Raw genomic sequence first — 14671 nt, forward strand, 5'->3', positions numbered from 1 at the left:
TCGTCGGACACCTGTCTGTCGGCGTTTTGACAGTTGGGATCCCGACGTCGGGTAAATGACTGTCGGGATCCCGACTGTTGGGACCGCATCCGGCACCCTTACCTATCATGCTACGTTAGATGTACAGTAGATACCAAATTCCATAGCATCTAGACTCTGATAGGCAGCTATTTATCCACATAGATCAACCCATCCAACATGGCTGGGGCCGAACTTTTGCAACAGTCCCTTACATGTACAATATTATGAGTGACTTGTTCTGCACTGTGGATTTGTAGTTGTTTCCACACAGTGGACCTTATTCAGATTGGATCACTATATAGAGAAAATGTGTGACCACACACCTGAACCCTGAAGAAGCCGAAAGGTGAAACGATCGTTGGTTTCTACTAGGGAGTGACGCCGACATTGTGCGCCTCCCTGTCTCAGCCGCATCAGCCGCAGCAGAAGCCGTAGCAGCCACAGCCTCCCCACAGGACGGCTCCGGTGCCGTACAGTGCACGGGACACACAGAGCAGCCGCAGCAGCCCCAGCGACTACAATTTCTGTGGCCTGGGTGGCACAGTCCTTAGCTGGTTCAAATCATTTCTCGCTGGCAGGTCACAGAGAGTTGCATCGGGAGTATACTCTTCACCACCAGTGCCGTTGTCTTGTGGTGTCCCACAGGGCTCTATACTATCTCCCATGCTTTTTGCAGTATACATGCTTCCACTTGGTGACATAATCAGACGTCACGGCCTGGTCTACCACTGCTATGCAGATGATACCCAACAGTACCTGTCCTTTGCTCCAGGCACCGATAACACAATAACAACCTTAAATGGCTGCCTAGCTGAGCTCCAGGAGTGGATGAGTGCCAATTGGCTGATACTGAACCCAGATAAAACAGAAGTCCTGATGATAAATCACAGGACAAGACGGCAGCATAGCCAACTGACAGGTCTTAAGCTGGGGGGCACAGCACTAAAAAACTCTGATCATGTGCGGAATCTTGGTGTTGTCCTGGATAATGGCCTGACACTTAAACATCAGGTGTCAGCCACAATCAAATCCTCATTCTTTCATCTGAGAAACATAGCCAGAATCAAGCATTTAATTCCCTCAGAAGACCTTCCTAAAGTCATACATGCATTTATATCATCACGACTAGACTACTGCAATGCTCTCTACCTGGGTCTTCCAGCAAAAGAATTGCACCGCTTGCAGCTGGTACAAAATGCAGCCGCCAGACTATTAACTAACCAGCCCCGCTCCTGCCACATAACTCCCATTCTCTATGCCCTTCACTGGCTACCTGTAAAATGGCGAATCGTTTTCAAGATTGGCTTACTCACTTTCAAGGCCCTACATGACCAGGGCCCAAGGTACCTGCAACAGCTGCTGATCCCTTACTGTCCTACTCGATTACTACGATCCACTGAAGAAGGACTACTAACAGTACCCAGAATCTCCCTGAATTCATCTGGGGGTCGAGCTTTCAACTTTGCTGCTCCAACTCTGTGGAACTCTCTCCCTCGCACAGTGCGAGAAGCGCCCACTATAGAATCCTTTAAAAATAGACTAAAGACATACTTATTTACTCAAGCATTTCACTGACATCTACTGTTAAGCTTGTTTTGTATTTCGAGCTGTAAAGACAATGTGTGAAGCACTTTGAGTCCTATTGGGAGAAAAGTGCTATATAAATATCATTATTATTATTATTATTATTATTAACTCTCTCCAGACATCCAGTGCACGGTGCGCTCACAGCAGCCGCGGCAGCTCCAGCCTTCCCCACAGGACGGCTATGGTGCCGCCCAGTGCACGGAGTGCACACACAGGTACCCGCTCTCCCGCATCCCTCAGCCCTCCTATCCTGCCTGGCTCTCCCTCCCACCTCGGTCCTTCCACCCTTTGTCTCCCGTTTAAGTACCTCCAACTCTCCCCACTACATAGTTACATAGTAGGTAAGGCTGAAAAAAGACTTGCGTCCATCTAGTTCAACCTGGTATAGATATCCATTGCTGATTTGGTAGGTTCTGGTATTTTACAGACAAATTATATTTCTTATTTGTACCCATGGATGTTTTTCTCCAGTAAATGTTTGTCCAACTTTGCCTTGAACGCATTTAATGAGCCAGCCGTTACCACCTCTCTGGGAAGAGAGTTCCAGAGTTTGACTGTTCTGACCGTAAAGAAATTCTTTCTACTAGCTGAATGAAATCTTTTTTCTTCTAATCTATACTCATGCCCTCGCGTCCTAGATTCCTTTCTAGTAGAAAAGAGGGTGCGTGACAGTTCCTTATATTGGCCCTTGATATACTTGTACATGTTGAGCATGTCCCCCCTTAAACATCTCTTTTCTAATGTAAATAGTCCCAAATTGCTTAATCTCTCCCCGTAGCTTAAATTCTCCATTCCCCTAATAAGCTTTGTTGCTCGCCTTTGGACTTTTTCTAATTCTATTATGTCCTTTTTATAGTGTGGGGCCCAGAACTGTACTCCGTACTCTAGGTGAGGTCTCACCAATGCTTTATATAGTGGCATAATTACCCTTGAGTCCCTAGTTTCCATTCCCCTCTTAATACATGCCAGAATTTTGTTGGCCTTTTTTGTAGCTACATTACAATGGGCACTTCATCCTAGTTTGCTGTCTATTTGGACTCCTAGATCCTTTTCAAGTATGGAATTACCCAGTTCCTCTCCGCTAAGGTTGTAACTTGCACACTGGTTGTGTCTCCCAAGGTGCATAACCTTACATTTATCTACATTGAACCTCATCTTCCATTTTTTTGCCCACTCATCTAGAATTGCAAGATCATTTTGAAGCATGGTGACATCTGATGATTTGATGACTTTGCTAAGTTTTGTATCGTCCGCAAAGATGGATACATTGCTGAGTAACCCTATCCCAATATCGTTAATAAAAATGTTAAACAAAATGGGCCCCAAAACCGAACCCTGGGGCACTCCACTTAGTACCGGTATCATATCTGATACGGCACCATTCACAACCACTCTTTGTTCTCTATTACATAGCCAATTCCCTACCCATCTGCAGATATTTTCACCCAATCCTAGGTTCTCCATTTTATTAATCAATCTCTTGTGTGGGACAGTATCAAATGCTTTAGCGAAATCTAGGAAAATCACATCTACAGCATTTCCATTATCGAGGTTTTTGCTAACCTCTTCATAGAACCCTAGTAGATTAGTTTGGCATGAACGATTTTTCACGAACCCATGTTGGTTAGCACTGAGTAGACTGTGATGATCTAAATATTTCTGGATACCATCCCTTAAAAATCCTTTAAATAGTTTACCCACAATTGATGTTAAACTAACGGGTCTGTAATTAGCGGGATCTTCCTTTTTTCCTTTTTTGAATATTGGCACTACCTCTGCTATTCTCCAATCTTTTGGTACTATACCTGACGATAGTGACTTGCTAAAGATATAATGTAGGGGGGTAGCTAGTTCATCCCTTAATTCCATTAATACCCTCGGATGAATCCCATCTGGCCCTGGTGATTTATTTGTTTTGAGTTTGCTTAGCCTCAGTATTATTTCCTTCGGCGTGAAATCCACAATGAGATCTGGCTTATTTGTCTCGTTTGTGGTAAATGTTCGTTCCACAGTCTGCTCTCCCTTAGTAAATACTGATGAGAAGAACTCATTTAACAGTTTTGCTTTTCCCTTGTCCTCAGTAACACTTTTTCCACTAGTATCAGTTAGTGGGCCTATGTTTTCCTTAATTAAACGTTTACTATTTATGTATTTAAAAAACTTCTTTGGGTTGGTTTTGCTTTCAGTGGCTATGCACTCTTCATATAATATTTTAGCTGCTTTGATTACCCCTTTACAAGTTATGTTTGATTCTTTGTATTTTGCGAACGCCTCCTCATTCAAGTTATTTTTATAGAATTTAAAGGCTCTGGTTTTATTGTTGATAGCTGACCTTACTTCTTTGTCCAACCATGGTGGCTTTTTTTGTTGAATTTACCTTTAGTTACTTTAGGAATGTATTCAATAGTTAGTGAATCAAGCACCTTTTTTAGAGTATCCCACATTTCCTCTGCATTTTTTCCCTCCATAACCGTTTCCCACCCAATTCCTGTTAGGGCTTCCCTGAATAATTCAAAGTTCGCTTTTCTGAAGTTTAGTATTTTTGCAGATCCTTTTTGATGTAATTTACTGAAGTTGATTTCCAGTGAAACCATATTGTGATCACTGTTCCCTAATTGTTCAATTACTTTTGTGTTTGAAACTAAGTCTGTGTTATTTGTTAAAACTAAGTCCAAGAGTGCCTCATCACGAGTTGGAGTTTCCACCGTTTGTGTGATAAACTGGTCTTTAAGTAAGCTTAAGAACCCATTGCTTCTTGCTGATTTACCTGTTTCGTTTTCCCAATCAATGTCGGGTAAATTAAAATCCCCCATAACACTTACTCTGCCTGACAGGTGCCGCTCACCCTCCACCACTGTATAATCACATACATGTGGAGGACAGCAGCACACCTAAGACGGCACTAAAAACCTTCCCCCTCAGGTTACCTTACCTCTCAGGGATCACTCATCAGGCCTTTAAAACCAGTGACCTACCCTGCGCTGGACTCTGTCCATTCAGGGGGATTCTGGCACATAAACCTGACAGCAGTATCCCACTGACTGATCTGTGCAGTAAATCCCTCTCAGTGTACAACAAAGCCCGCTCACCCGCCATACCTTTAAAGTCCACCAACTAAAATGATGGCAACTTGCTTGGGGCGTCAGAAAGTATTATAGGAGACGGGTGACCTCTCCTAGCCTGATACAATATTCCACCCCGAGTGACAGGTATACAAAGCAGGGCAGCAGCCGCTTTTTCACTGAAGGGTAACACAGACCTTCCCTCTCTCACTGACTCCATACCGGGCAGGGTTCTTCCCCCACAATACCCACAAAAGCCCACCATTACCAGGTGGCAGCTGACAATTGGAAAAGGGCAGCCTGCCAGAGGGGAAAGGGGACTTTCCAGCCTTTAACCAGACAATCCCGCCATTGTCACGGGTATATAAAGTCGGTGGGATCACCCATGCCCATTGGGCACAGTCAGATCCCTAATCCCTACTTGCCCCTTTTTTTACGTCTTTCTTCCCCCCCCCCTCCCTTCTTTGCCCAACCCCCCCCCCCCCCCCCCCCCCCCATCCCTGCATCCCCATTCCCTATACAACCACACTGCGGGAGCGTTTGTTGTATGAAATCTCACTTACCTGCAAATAAAACAAAATACTTGTGCACACCAGTAGTAACTTCGGTATAGTAACAACAGGCTGTTTGCCTGTACAGAATCTAATTATGTCAAAAGCACAGATGAAAATGTTGATATTGTAGCTGCTTACAAAAACAGCACTAATCTTTACTGAAAGTACTCATTTGGCTGTTGGCTTGACGGACGGCAAATACACTGTTTATAAGCTGTACGAAATAGATTGATGCAGTACAGATGAACGTGTTGATATTGTAGCTGCTAGTATAAACAGCACTAATCTTTACTGAAAGTGCTTATTTGGCTGTCGGCTTGACGGCAAATATACTGTTGATAAGCTGCACCAAACAGATTGATGCAAAGAATACAGAGAAGTATTGTGAAGAAATAAGATTCCAGAGTTTTGGAATCCATTCAATATTTAATATACATCATCCCTTTTGGCAACAAAATAGTAAGGCTACTCTTTATCCCACATTCCCTCCTGTTCAGAACAGATAGATTAATACCCACAGGCGGAGAAATTCTGCAAGGGATTGTTACCCTCTGGATACAGTGCTTGGTTGTAATTATCTGTTTCAGCAGGCTTCAGATTTGATACACTCTGAGAGCTGCTTTGGAACTACATGTATCTATCAGAAATGTATACCTACTGCCTCGAGACAGACAGCTTGTGTTTCTGATCGAGGGGATTTTATGCCCATGGGGCACTAACTAATCCTAATAGACATCACCCTTTTTGGCAACACAATAGTAAGGCGACCTTCTAGCCTATATTTTCTCCTGCTCAGAACAGACTAAGCAATACCCACAGGCAGAGAAATTCTGCAAGGGAAATGTTACCCTCTGGACACATTGCTTGGCTATAATTATCTGTTTCAGTAGGTCCCAGATGTGATTCACTCTGAGAGCTGTTTTGGAACTACATGCGTCCATCAGAATTGTAGACCTACTGCTCTGAGGCAGACATTTTGTGTTGTTGAAAGAGGGGATCTTATGCCCACGGGGCACTAACTAACCAGTGTGATTCTATATATGTTATATGTTTGTGTGTGAACGCCTAAAAAACGTTTTTGTCTAGTGTTTATTTTACTAAAATCTAATAAAAGCTCATTTTTAATATAACTACATTCTGGGATGGAACAATCCACCCCACTCTCTCACGTGTTACTAGCACCTATATCAGCCAACCCCATCCAATTGACACTGTTCCCACTTCAGAGTTCTCTCTGAAGAGCGGTGTAACAATCCATACCACTCACACAACTCGTGTCATTATGTACAACTTACTGTTGATACTCTAATACATACTCCTATCGATGTCTTAATAGATTACAGTTTGTAATCTTAATCCAAGAGTGCCCCAAAAAAAGAGAGAGTCTTTTCCTCCTTCGTTTACACCTAGAAAACAGCTTGATTCGTCTGCTTCCTGTCAAACTGCGGCTGCATTGTGATTATGATCTGTTCGCATTATCAGTCGCTAATTCCCCTTGCAAGCGGCACGCATGCACAGTCAGTCAGTAACGACTCAATTTGCAAATTCTCTAATTAATTACCCCCAGTATTTTGTTTTATGAATATCAAACAATTGGGGCAATTTACTGAAGCGGATCACATCACAGTATATGAAGTCATGTGAAGAAGATACTGTAAAACCTATAACTGACTAACCTTTAGACCTTTGGTTACAACGTCCACTTTGACAAGACAGGTCCCTACAAGATGCTGGAACCCACATCCATAGAAATAGCGGTATTTCTTGGTGTTGTACTTGGCATAGTAGATTGCTGGAAAGTCCAGACTTCCAATCTCCTCAAATGATTCCTCTTCACATAGGTTTTCATGAGTGCACCACACCTAGAGAAGCATAATGACCGAAGGGCCCATTTATTATGGATGGCATATAGAATGGGGTCTGAGCAGAGTATGATTGCGGGGGTGTATTATACTGCACACGCAGGGACGGGGTTCTGAAAGGAGCTCATCCCTGGCATGTGTTTAGTTGGTTGCCGGGGGGTCTGCACTTGCATGGACAGTGCTAACCTCCCTGGCGGCAGTGAGGTTTGTAACCCGAAACGATGCTGCCTGATACTGATGCATTGGGCAGCTTTGCGTACCCCATAGGGGGGATGCGGCCGGCGGCAGTGCAGGAGGGATTGCAGTAGGGAGTGGAGTTATTCTGCGTCCCCTCCTGATACATTCGGGTGATACTTAATATTTGCAGCTAACCGCCCAAAATTAGTATTATTTATTTATTTCAATATTATTATTATTTTTTTTTTTGGGGGGGGGGGGGGGGGGAGGGTTGGGTTAGCCACAAATATTAAATGACTAGCTAAGCTTGAACAGTTAGTCTGCTACCTTGTGATTTCTGGAATGAAAGAGATGTAGTTTTACTCGCTGCCAGCAGACGGCAGTGTTTCGGTTACACACAGACACTATGGGGCAGATTTATTAAACTCGGTGAAGTGATAATGTGGCTGGTACTTTATCACCGACCAATCAGCTCCTAACTGTGAAGTTACAGGCTTGGTTTGAAAAATGACAGTAGAAGCTGATTGGCTAGTGATAAAGACCTGACACTTTATCACTTCACCGAGCTTAATAAATCTATATATATATACACATTCATGCCATTGCCAAAATACATTTTAATACAATGTTTTAAAGGTTATTCCAGTAAGCAAAAAAAAAAGTACAAAAAGCGTCCACCTCATACTTGCCTACTTTAAAAAACTAGTTTCAGAGAGATTATAGTTGGTAGTAGAATTTTGCAAAGCGCCCCACTGAGGGGGCGTGTCATGCTCCTCCCACAGGGCGTGTCTGGTTCGATATATGGAGAGATTGTGAAAAGAGATTGTTAACGTGGCGCCTAGCAGCATGGCTGTGTACTGCTACATCTGAGGGGAATCTTTTAAAATTATTTATATACAAATGTAGATGAGCCCCAAAGCAGTTAGTAAGAGATACTGTACTTGGTAATGTGCTGGGAAATGGTGCTGATGATTCAATGTAAATGTATCTATCTCTCATTCCTTTTTTTTCTCCCCAAAAATGTAACAGTATAATGTGGGCGAGGTGACATGAGGGAGATTGCTAGACTAATGAGGGAGAGAGGGAGATGGCTGCTATGTCAGGGAGTCTCCTGCAGAATGCAGCAGGGTAGGCAACTATGGTCCACCTTGATAAATTCGCTTCGGGCTCGGTGGCTCGCTGTGCTCGCCACACTATATAAAATCAACTCCACGCCGACGTGGATAGTGGGGGTATGAAAAGGTCGGAGGACGCGTACCGCCGCCCCTCGCGGGCTCGCTTAGCTCGCCACGCTTCGGGTTGGCGTTCATCGTGGGGTGACGTTAACAATGGGGGGGCATTTGACATACAAATTACCCATCAGGGTGGGTATACAATCAAAAATTGGGTATGGGGGGGCCATTTAACATTGGTTCCTATGTAAAATCGGGTCCATCGCATTTGTATGCCATTATAATGGCATACAATGGACCCGATTTTACATAGGAATTTAACATAGGAATTTAACATTACATAGAATGCTTACAATGTAAAATCGGGTCGGGTGTGTCGGTTGTCGGGAAACCTAAAAAAAAAAGCCCGAAATCGGGTCGGTCGGGTCCCATCGCATACCCTAAGTTAAGGTATGCGATGGGACCCGATGGGCGCCATGCTAGGAAACAAGTACCAAAAAAAGACCATTTTAAGTGATCAAGCTGCGATTTGCGATATTTGACTGTACACTAAGGGCAGGGCCGGCGCCACCACTAGGCAGCCTTAGGCATTTGCCTAGGGCGCCGGCCACTGGAGGGCGGCCACTCTCCCTCTCTGCTCTCCCCTCCCCCTCCCCATGGAGCGCCGCATCTCCGCCACCGCCTCCCCATGTAGAGTCGCCGCTGCCACCCCATGTCACCCCCCCACCCCACGTGGAGCGAGGCGCTGCTCCCTCTCCCCCCCCCCCCCCCCATGGAGCGAGATGCGTCACGCTGCTCCCTCTCCCGTGGAGTTACTCTATGCCGCATCTCCCGACGCCTGCACCCCCCCACCCCCGGTGGAGCGGCATCACCACCACCCCCAGAGCGGGTGAGCGCCGGGGTGTTCCCCCCCCCCTGGGGAACTCTGGTGCCTAGCACCAGCCCTGACTAAGGGCCTGATTCTGCTTCAGTCCCAAAAGCTAATTCTCTCTGTAATGGACAAAACCATGTACATTGCAGGTGGGGCAGATGTAACATGTGCAGAGAGAGTTAAGGTGCCCATACACTGGTGAGATGTATCTCAGCAATTGGTTGCATGCAATTTTCTTACAATGTGGACGGGACCTTCCTGAGGGACAATGATACATTGTATGTGGTCCCTGCATATGATACATTGTATGTGGTTCCTGCATATGATACATTGTATGTGGTTCCTGCATATGATACATTGTATGTGGTCCTTTTGCAGGCAATGTATCTCATGCAATCCTATTAGGGCTGAACAGGCTGCAACAAGTCTTTGTGGAAGCCAGTGAGATCTGGCACACGGGAGCATGCCTCGTCGCATCGCAATCGCACCAACACCACCTGCGATGTGCCAGTTTTCATGAGATTCATCGCAGAAGGCCATATCGCACCAGTGTATGGGCACCTTTAGATTTGGGCGTTATTTAGTTTCTGTGCAGAGTAAATACTGGCTGCTTTATTTTTACACTGCAATATAGATGTCAGTTTGAAGTACAAACCCCACCCAAATCTAACTCTCTCTGCACATGTTACATCTGCCCCACCTGCAGTGCACATGGTTTTGTCCATTAGAGAAAAAATTTGCTCTTGCAAGTGAACCAGAATCAGGACCTAAATTCCTGACACTGCCATAAAACTCCACATGAGAACTTACCGTCCCATCCGGCCTCATCACCGCAGTGGCTGCTGTATAAGTGAGAGGATTGAGGTTTATTCCTTGTGGCGTCTCACTGGTTACATTCAGAGGAAGCACGAATCTGCGAGGAATGGCCTTTGCCACCAAATTATAGACCTGTTAAATAATAAATACAGTTTACTTTAGAATAAGACACAGGTTCTCAAAGTCGGTCCTCAGGACCCCACACAGGGTATGTTTTGCAGGTCTCCTCACAGAATCACAAGGGAAAATAATTAGCTCCTCCTGTGGATGTTTTAAAATGAGCCAGTCAGAGTGCACCTGTCGGGTGACCTGGAAAACGTGCAGTGTGTGGGGTCCTGAGGGAGGAGTTTGAGAACCACTGGAATAAGACATCAGTGCTGCATAAATAGCTTAAAGGATCTCTAAACCACAACATGGAAATGTACATACACAGAGCATGCAGATGCCATGTTCTCTGTGTCCATGACTTGGTGCTTGTACAGAAGAAGCCACCCTTCATCTAGCCTGCCTATGGCTTTTATCCCGATAACACTCTGCTAATAAAGGGCAGATATATCAAGCCTTGGGGAGAGATAAAGTATTGCAGTTGTCCAAGGCAACAATCAGCTTCTGTTATTTCCTAGATGGGGCTCATTACCTCTTGATTTTTGAAATTTTTAGTAAATTGACTTCTTATAGGGCCTATAACACTGTACACCTAGCGACCTACATCGCTTCGTGTGTAGGGGCCATAGCAGTAGCGATGTGTGGCCCCGGCGATCAATATCCAGTGTGCTGGATAACTCAAGTTAATAGCCGTGGTCAGGACCAGTGTTCTCTCTGACAGATCGCTGTGTGCTGAGCCATCTAGCATCACTCAGAACGCTCATCTCCCCATGTGTAGGCCACTTTATAAGCTGAAGGGTTCCTTTAAACAATCACTTTTTCTCTTTCTGAGGACTTGATACATCTCCCCCACAGTAACAGGACTCCTTAGGGATGGCTCATCTTCTGGAATCCTCTCATGCTGTCAGATTATATTCTGTCTTCTCAGGCTTTAAGAGATTGCTGGATGACTGGGCTTAGTTGTCATTCCAGGCTAAGGTGCTCCATGCACATGCTATGAGCCTGAACCAGGAGTGCATGTTACCGTACCTATCAACTTTCAAAAAGGTCTGAGATCAGGACTCCTGCAGCGGCTGAGCCAAGTATTCCTGAAAAGGGTTCACTGCCATAATTGCGTTCCACCTTCCCTTTTTTTCATAATTATGATTCTTATTATTCTAGTATCATAATGGTTTTTATATTGAGAATTAATCTGATGGGATGTGGTCATTAGGTCGACAGTGTCCAGGTCCAGTCAAAAGGTGAGTGCACCGATGTATGTCGACATAGACACCAAAAAGTTAAACTCATGTCGACCGTTATCCATGTCGACCTTTTTTATGTTAACTTGTTGCTTGTGTCAGCCTTCAGACTATGTCGACCTACTACATGTTGTCCTTTTTAATGTGTCAACCTTTTAATTGTCAACCAATAGTGGTTAACTTTTTGACTATCAACCTATACACTGTCGACCTAACAACTCCTACCCCTTCTGATTCATATTAATGATTTTCTATATTCAATATCTTATGATCCAAGAGCATTTCTTTTGATTGGTCAGTAGAATACCTATATTTTGATAAAGAGCTTAAATTCAGGGTTTAAGAAAATGGATGTACAGATGGAGCGCCCCTGGTCCTTGCCCGGGGATTACCAGCATGCCTACGCTGGTGATCACCGGCGCAGAGGCGCTCCATCTGACTGGACGCACGCACGCGCATCCCAGTTTCCGAACGGGGGACTGGCGAGGGGCACCGAGGGAGGCAACGGGGGAGGCGGCGGGCGGCAGAGAAATCACCGTAGCCACAGGGCGCGCGTGAGTGTCATGTGTGCGTGCGCCCCTGGCGAGAGCTGGCCACTGCAAGAATTAGGCCGGCTCCATCTGTTTTTAACCTAAAGATGCTTATAATGCGTAGCCATATAGATGAAGCTAGAAACATATAGGGGTCAGCCCTTCTCCCCGCAATGTTTTTTCCGGTTACGAGTAAGTCTGGCGCTATGTCGCACTTACGGTATCGACGATTTGCATTTTTCTGTTTGCAGCCCCGTACGGCTGTGATAAAAAATATGAGAGTGGAGCACTAAAAGAACCCAAGAGGGGTGTGAGTTTTGGTGCCATTGCCGGCCTCTGCCCACTGCAGCAACGCACCTCGCACCCTTTGCGGGGAACTGGACTGACCCCAGTATTATCTGTCTGGCTGTTGTTGTGCAGATCTCCTTTGGTTTATGGGTGAGTTTTCTTCCACAAGCATGATAGACTGTATCTGCGGCATAATATAATACAATACCTCATCCAAAGCTTTTCCGGATTGGCGCAGATTGTGAAGCTGAAATACATGAAAAACCTCCCCATCGTCATGGCAGCAGATATCTATCACGATGCAGCCGTGATCTTCATAAGCATTGATTTGATGTAACATCGCAACAGCGTGAGTGCGGTATCTAACAGAGAGCAGCTGCATCGAAGGAAAACACTTTTAGATAAATAAATAAATAATATGGCTCTCGGTGAGCTAATATATGGCAATATTACTCCATTTTTCTCAAAGTTTCTCAAAGTAAAAATGTTTTAAAAATAACAGCAAATTATATGATACAAAGAGGTGAACGGTTTGATAGAGAGGGATCTCTCGGCCTTATATTTTATCTAAAATCCTTTATTAGCATATCAGGTACAGTGTAGAGAGGTACTCTAAGAAAGCAAATGAGAGAGGGTCCTGCTCATGAGCAGGCCTGCTGTTAGGTATGCCAGGCCCCGATAAAATTTTGGGGGTGTGGTCTAATCATGTGGCCATGCCCCCTTAGCGGGAAAAATTTAAAAAGGCTTTAAAACAGTTGAGGGGGGAATGTTGTCACACCCCCTCCCAGCTCAGCAGTATGGTTTTGGACAGGGGTCAGTATGGATTCTTTGACCGGCCTGCGGCTACTCAGCCCTATAAGCAACAAGCTGCTATGCATTGTGCATTCTTACACATATTGCAGCCAATATTAACTTTTTCTGCAATTTATGAAGAAATAGGTCCAGCCCAGCCTTTGCTGTATCAGGGAGTCTTGCATTATCATGGCTCTTACCTGGGTTCTGCTTTACAGCCTGGAATAAAATCCTACTTATTTGAAACGGGTGCCGGACAGGATCAGTAGCGCACGCAGGGGGGGTTTCTGAGTACCCAGAAACCCCTCCAGGAGTCTAAGGGCCCTCAGCTGAAAGCTGAGGGTCCCCTCTTTCCATGGGTATAAGAATCGTAAAAATCGGCCATTGGGAACCGGAGATATCTGACTTCAAAGCAGTGGTCCCCATCCAAGCCTGTTAATTGTTATTCCCAGTCAGATATTTAAGGTTCTTTCTCACTTAGAGTTTTTCTGAGGATATATTCCAAAAGCTGGGACTCTTCCCTTTTGGTGGACACTAGCATCTTGTCTCTACTGTGCCCAGAACCAGAGATATCAGCCTTCCAGCAGCTAGTTACTGCTCCAGCTCCACACACCTGGTATGTAGTATTATATACTCGTGGGCAGATTGCTCTGCCTCCTGAACTCTGATCCCCTAGTTCCCAGTACCATTTGGTAGGAGGGATTCTCTAGTTTTTAATTCCATTAAAATCTAAGAAATCTATTTCCAGGAACTGGAAATATTTGCAGTCAAGCAAGCTGTCCTCCCACCAGAAAATTGTGAATAATAAGCCCACTCCACTATACATCACTCCTCTGCATACTAAACATCCTCTACCACCCTGGAAGTTATGTATCAGGGCCCCTTCATTCAGCCCAATGCCCCTTCTCCCACCATCTGTGCAGTAAAGGGGTAATTAGTGGAAATTACTGATCAAGGTCCTACATGCTGAGCGGTTGATATAATACCCCCTACCACCCGCAGGACATCAAAGCTTCCCTCACCCCGCAGTACATTGCTATGCCCAGGGGTGTACACTGCTGTTGACGCCCCTGTATGTATATATATATATATATATATGTTTTTTTTTTATAATTATTATTATTATTTATATATATTTGGTCTATCTATAATACTTTAACTGACCCGGCATATACTGGGTCACCTAAGTGTCCATCTCCGTGCTTTGCTCCGCCCCTCCGGAAACCCCCTTCTGAAAATCCTGCGTTTGCCACTGAGGATCCCGACAGTCGGGATCCTGACAGGCATTTACCCGACGTCGGGCTAATGACTGTTGGGATCCCAACTGTCGGACCCCTGTACCACACCCTTTAAAACCTCTCAGTCTCCCATTGGCAGGGCCGGCACCACCACTAGGCAGCTTTAGGCACTTGCCTGTGGGCGCCGGCCACTGGAGAGCGGCACTTTGGAGCCCCCCCTCCCCCAGTGGAGCCAGGTCGGTGAACGGCATCTGCACATATCCCCCACATCCCCCTTTGGACCGGGTCGGAGGTGGCCACACACCCCCCTTGTGGAGCGGGTAAGCGGCGGGGCATGACCCCGGCCCCTGTCTGG

General features: G+C 45.4%; 1 protein-coding gene across 1 annotated transcript in view; it reads right to left on the reverse strand.

Moving 5' to 3' along the window:
* Positions 1-14671, reverse strand: part of LOC146042916 (carotenoid-cleaving dioxygenase, mitochondrial-like) — a 72726-nt gene that overhangs the window by 8626 nt on the left and 49429 nt on the right. The window contains exons 8-10 of the mRNA XM_083163200.1: positions 12495-12662; positions 10117-10254; positions 6901-7086 (exon numbers count right to left, since the gene is read on the reverse strand). Of these exons, the coding sequence (XP_083019326.1) occupies positions 6901-7086; positions 10117-10254; positions 12495-12662 (492 nt within the window). The remainder of the gene's footprint in view (positions 1-6900; positions 7087-10116; positions 10255-12494; positions 12663-14671) is intronic.

The sequence above is a fragment of the Crinia signifera genome, chromosome 19, assembly GCF_055691185.1.
Source record: "Crinia signifera chromosome 19, ASM5569118v1, whole genome shotgun sequence".
In the NCBI taxonomy this organism is placed as follows: Eukaryota; Metazoa; Chordata; class Amphibia; order Anura; family Myobatrachidae; genus Crinia; species Crinia signifera.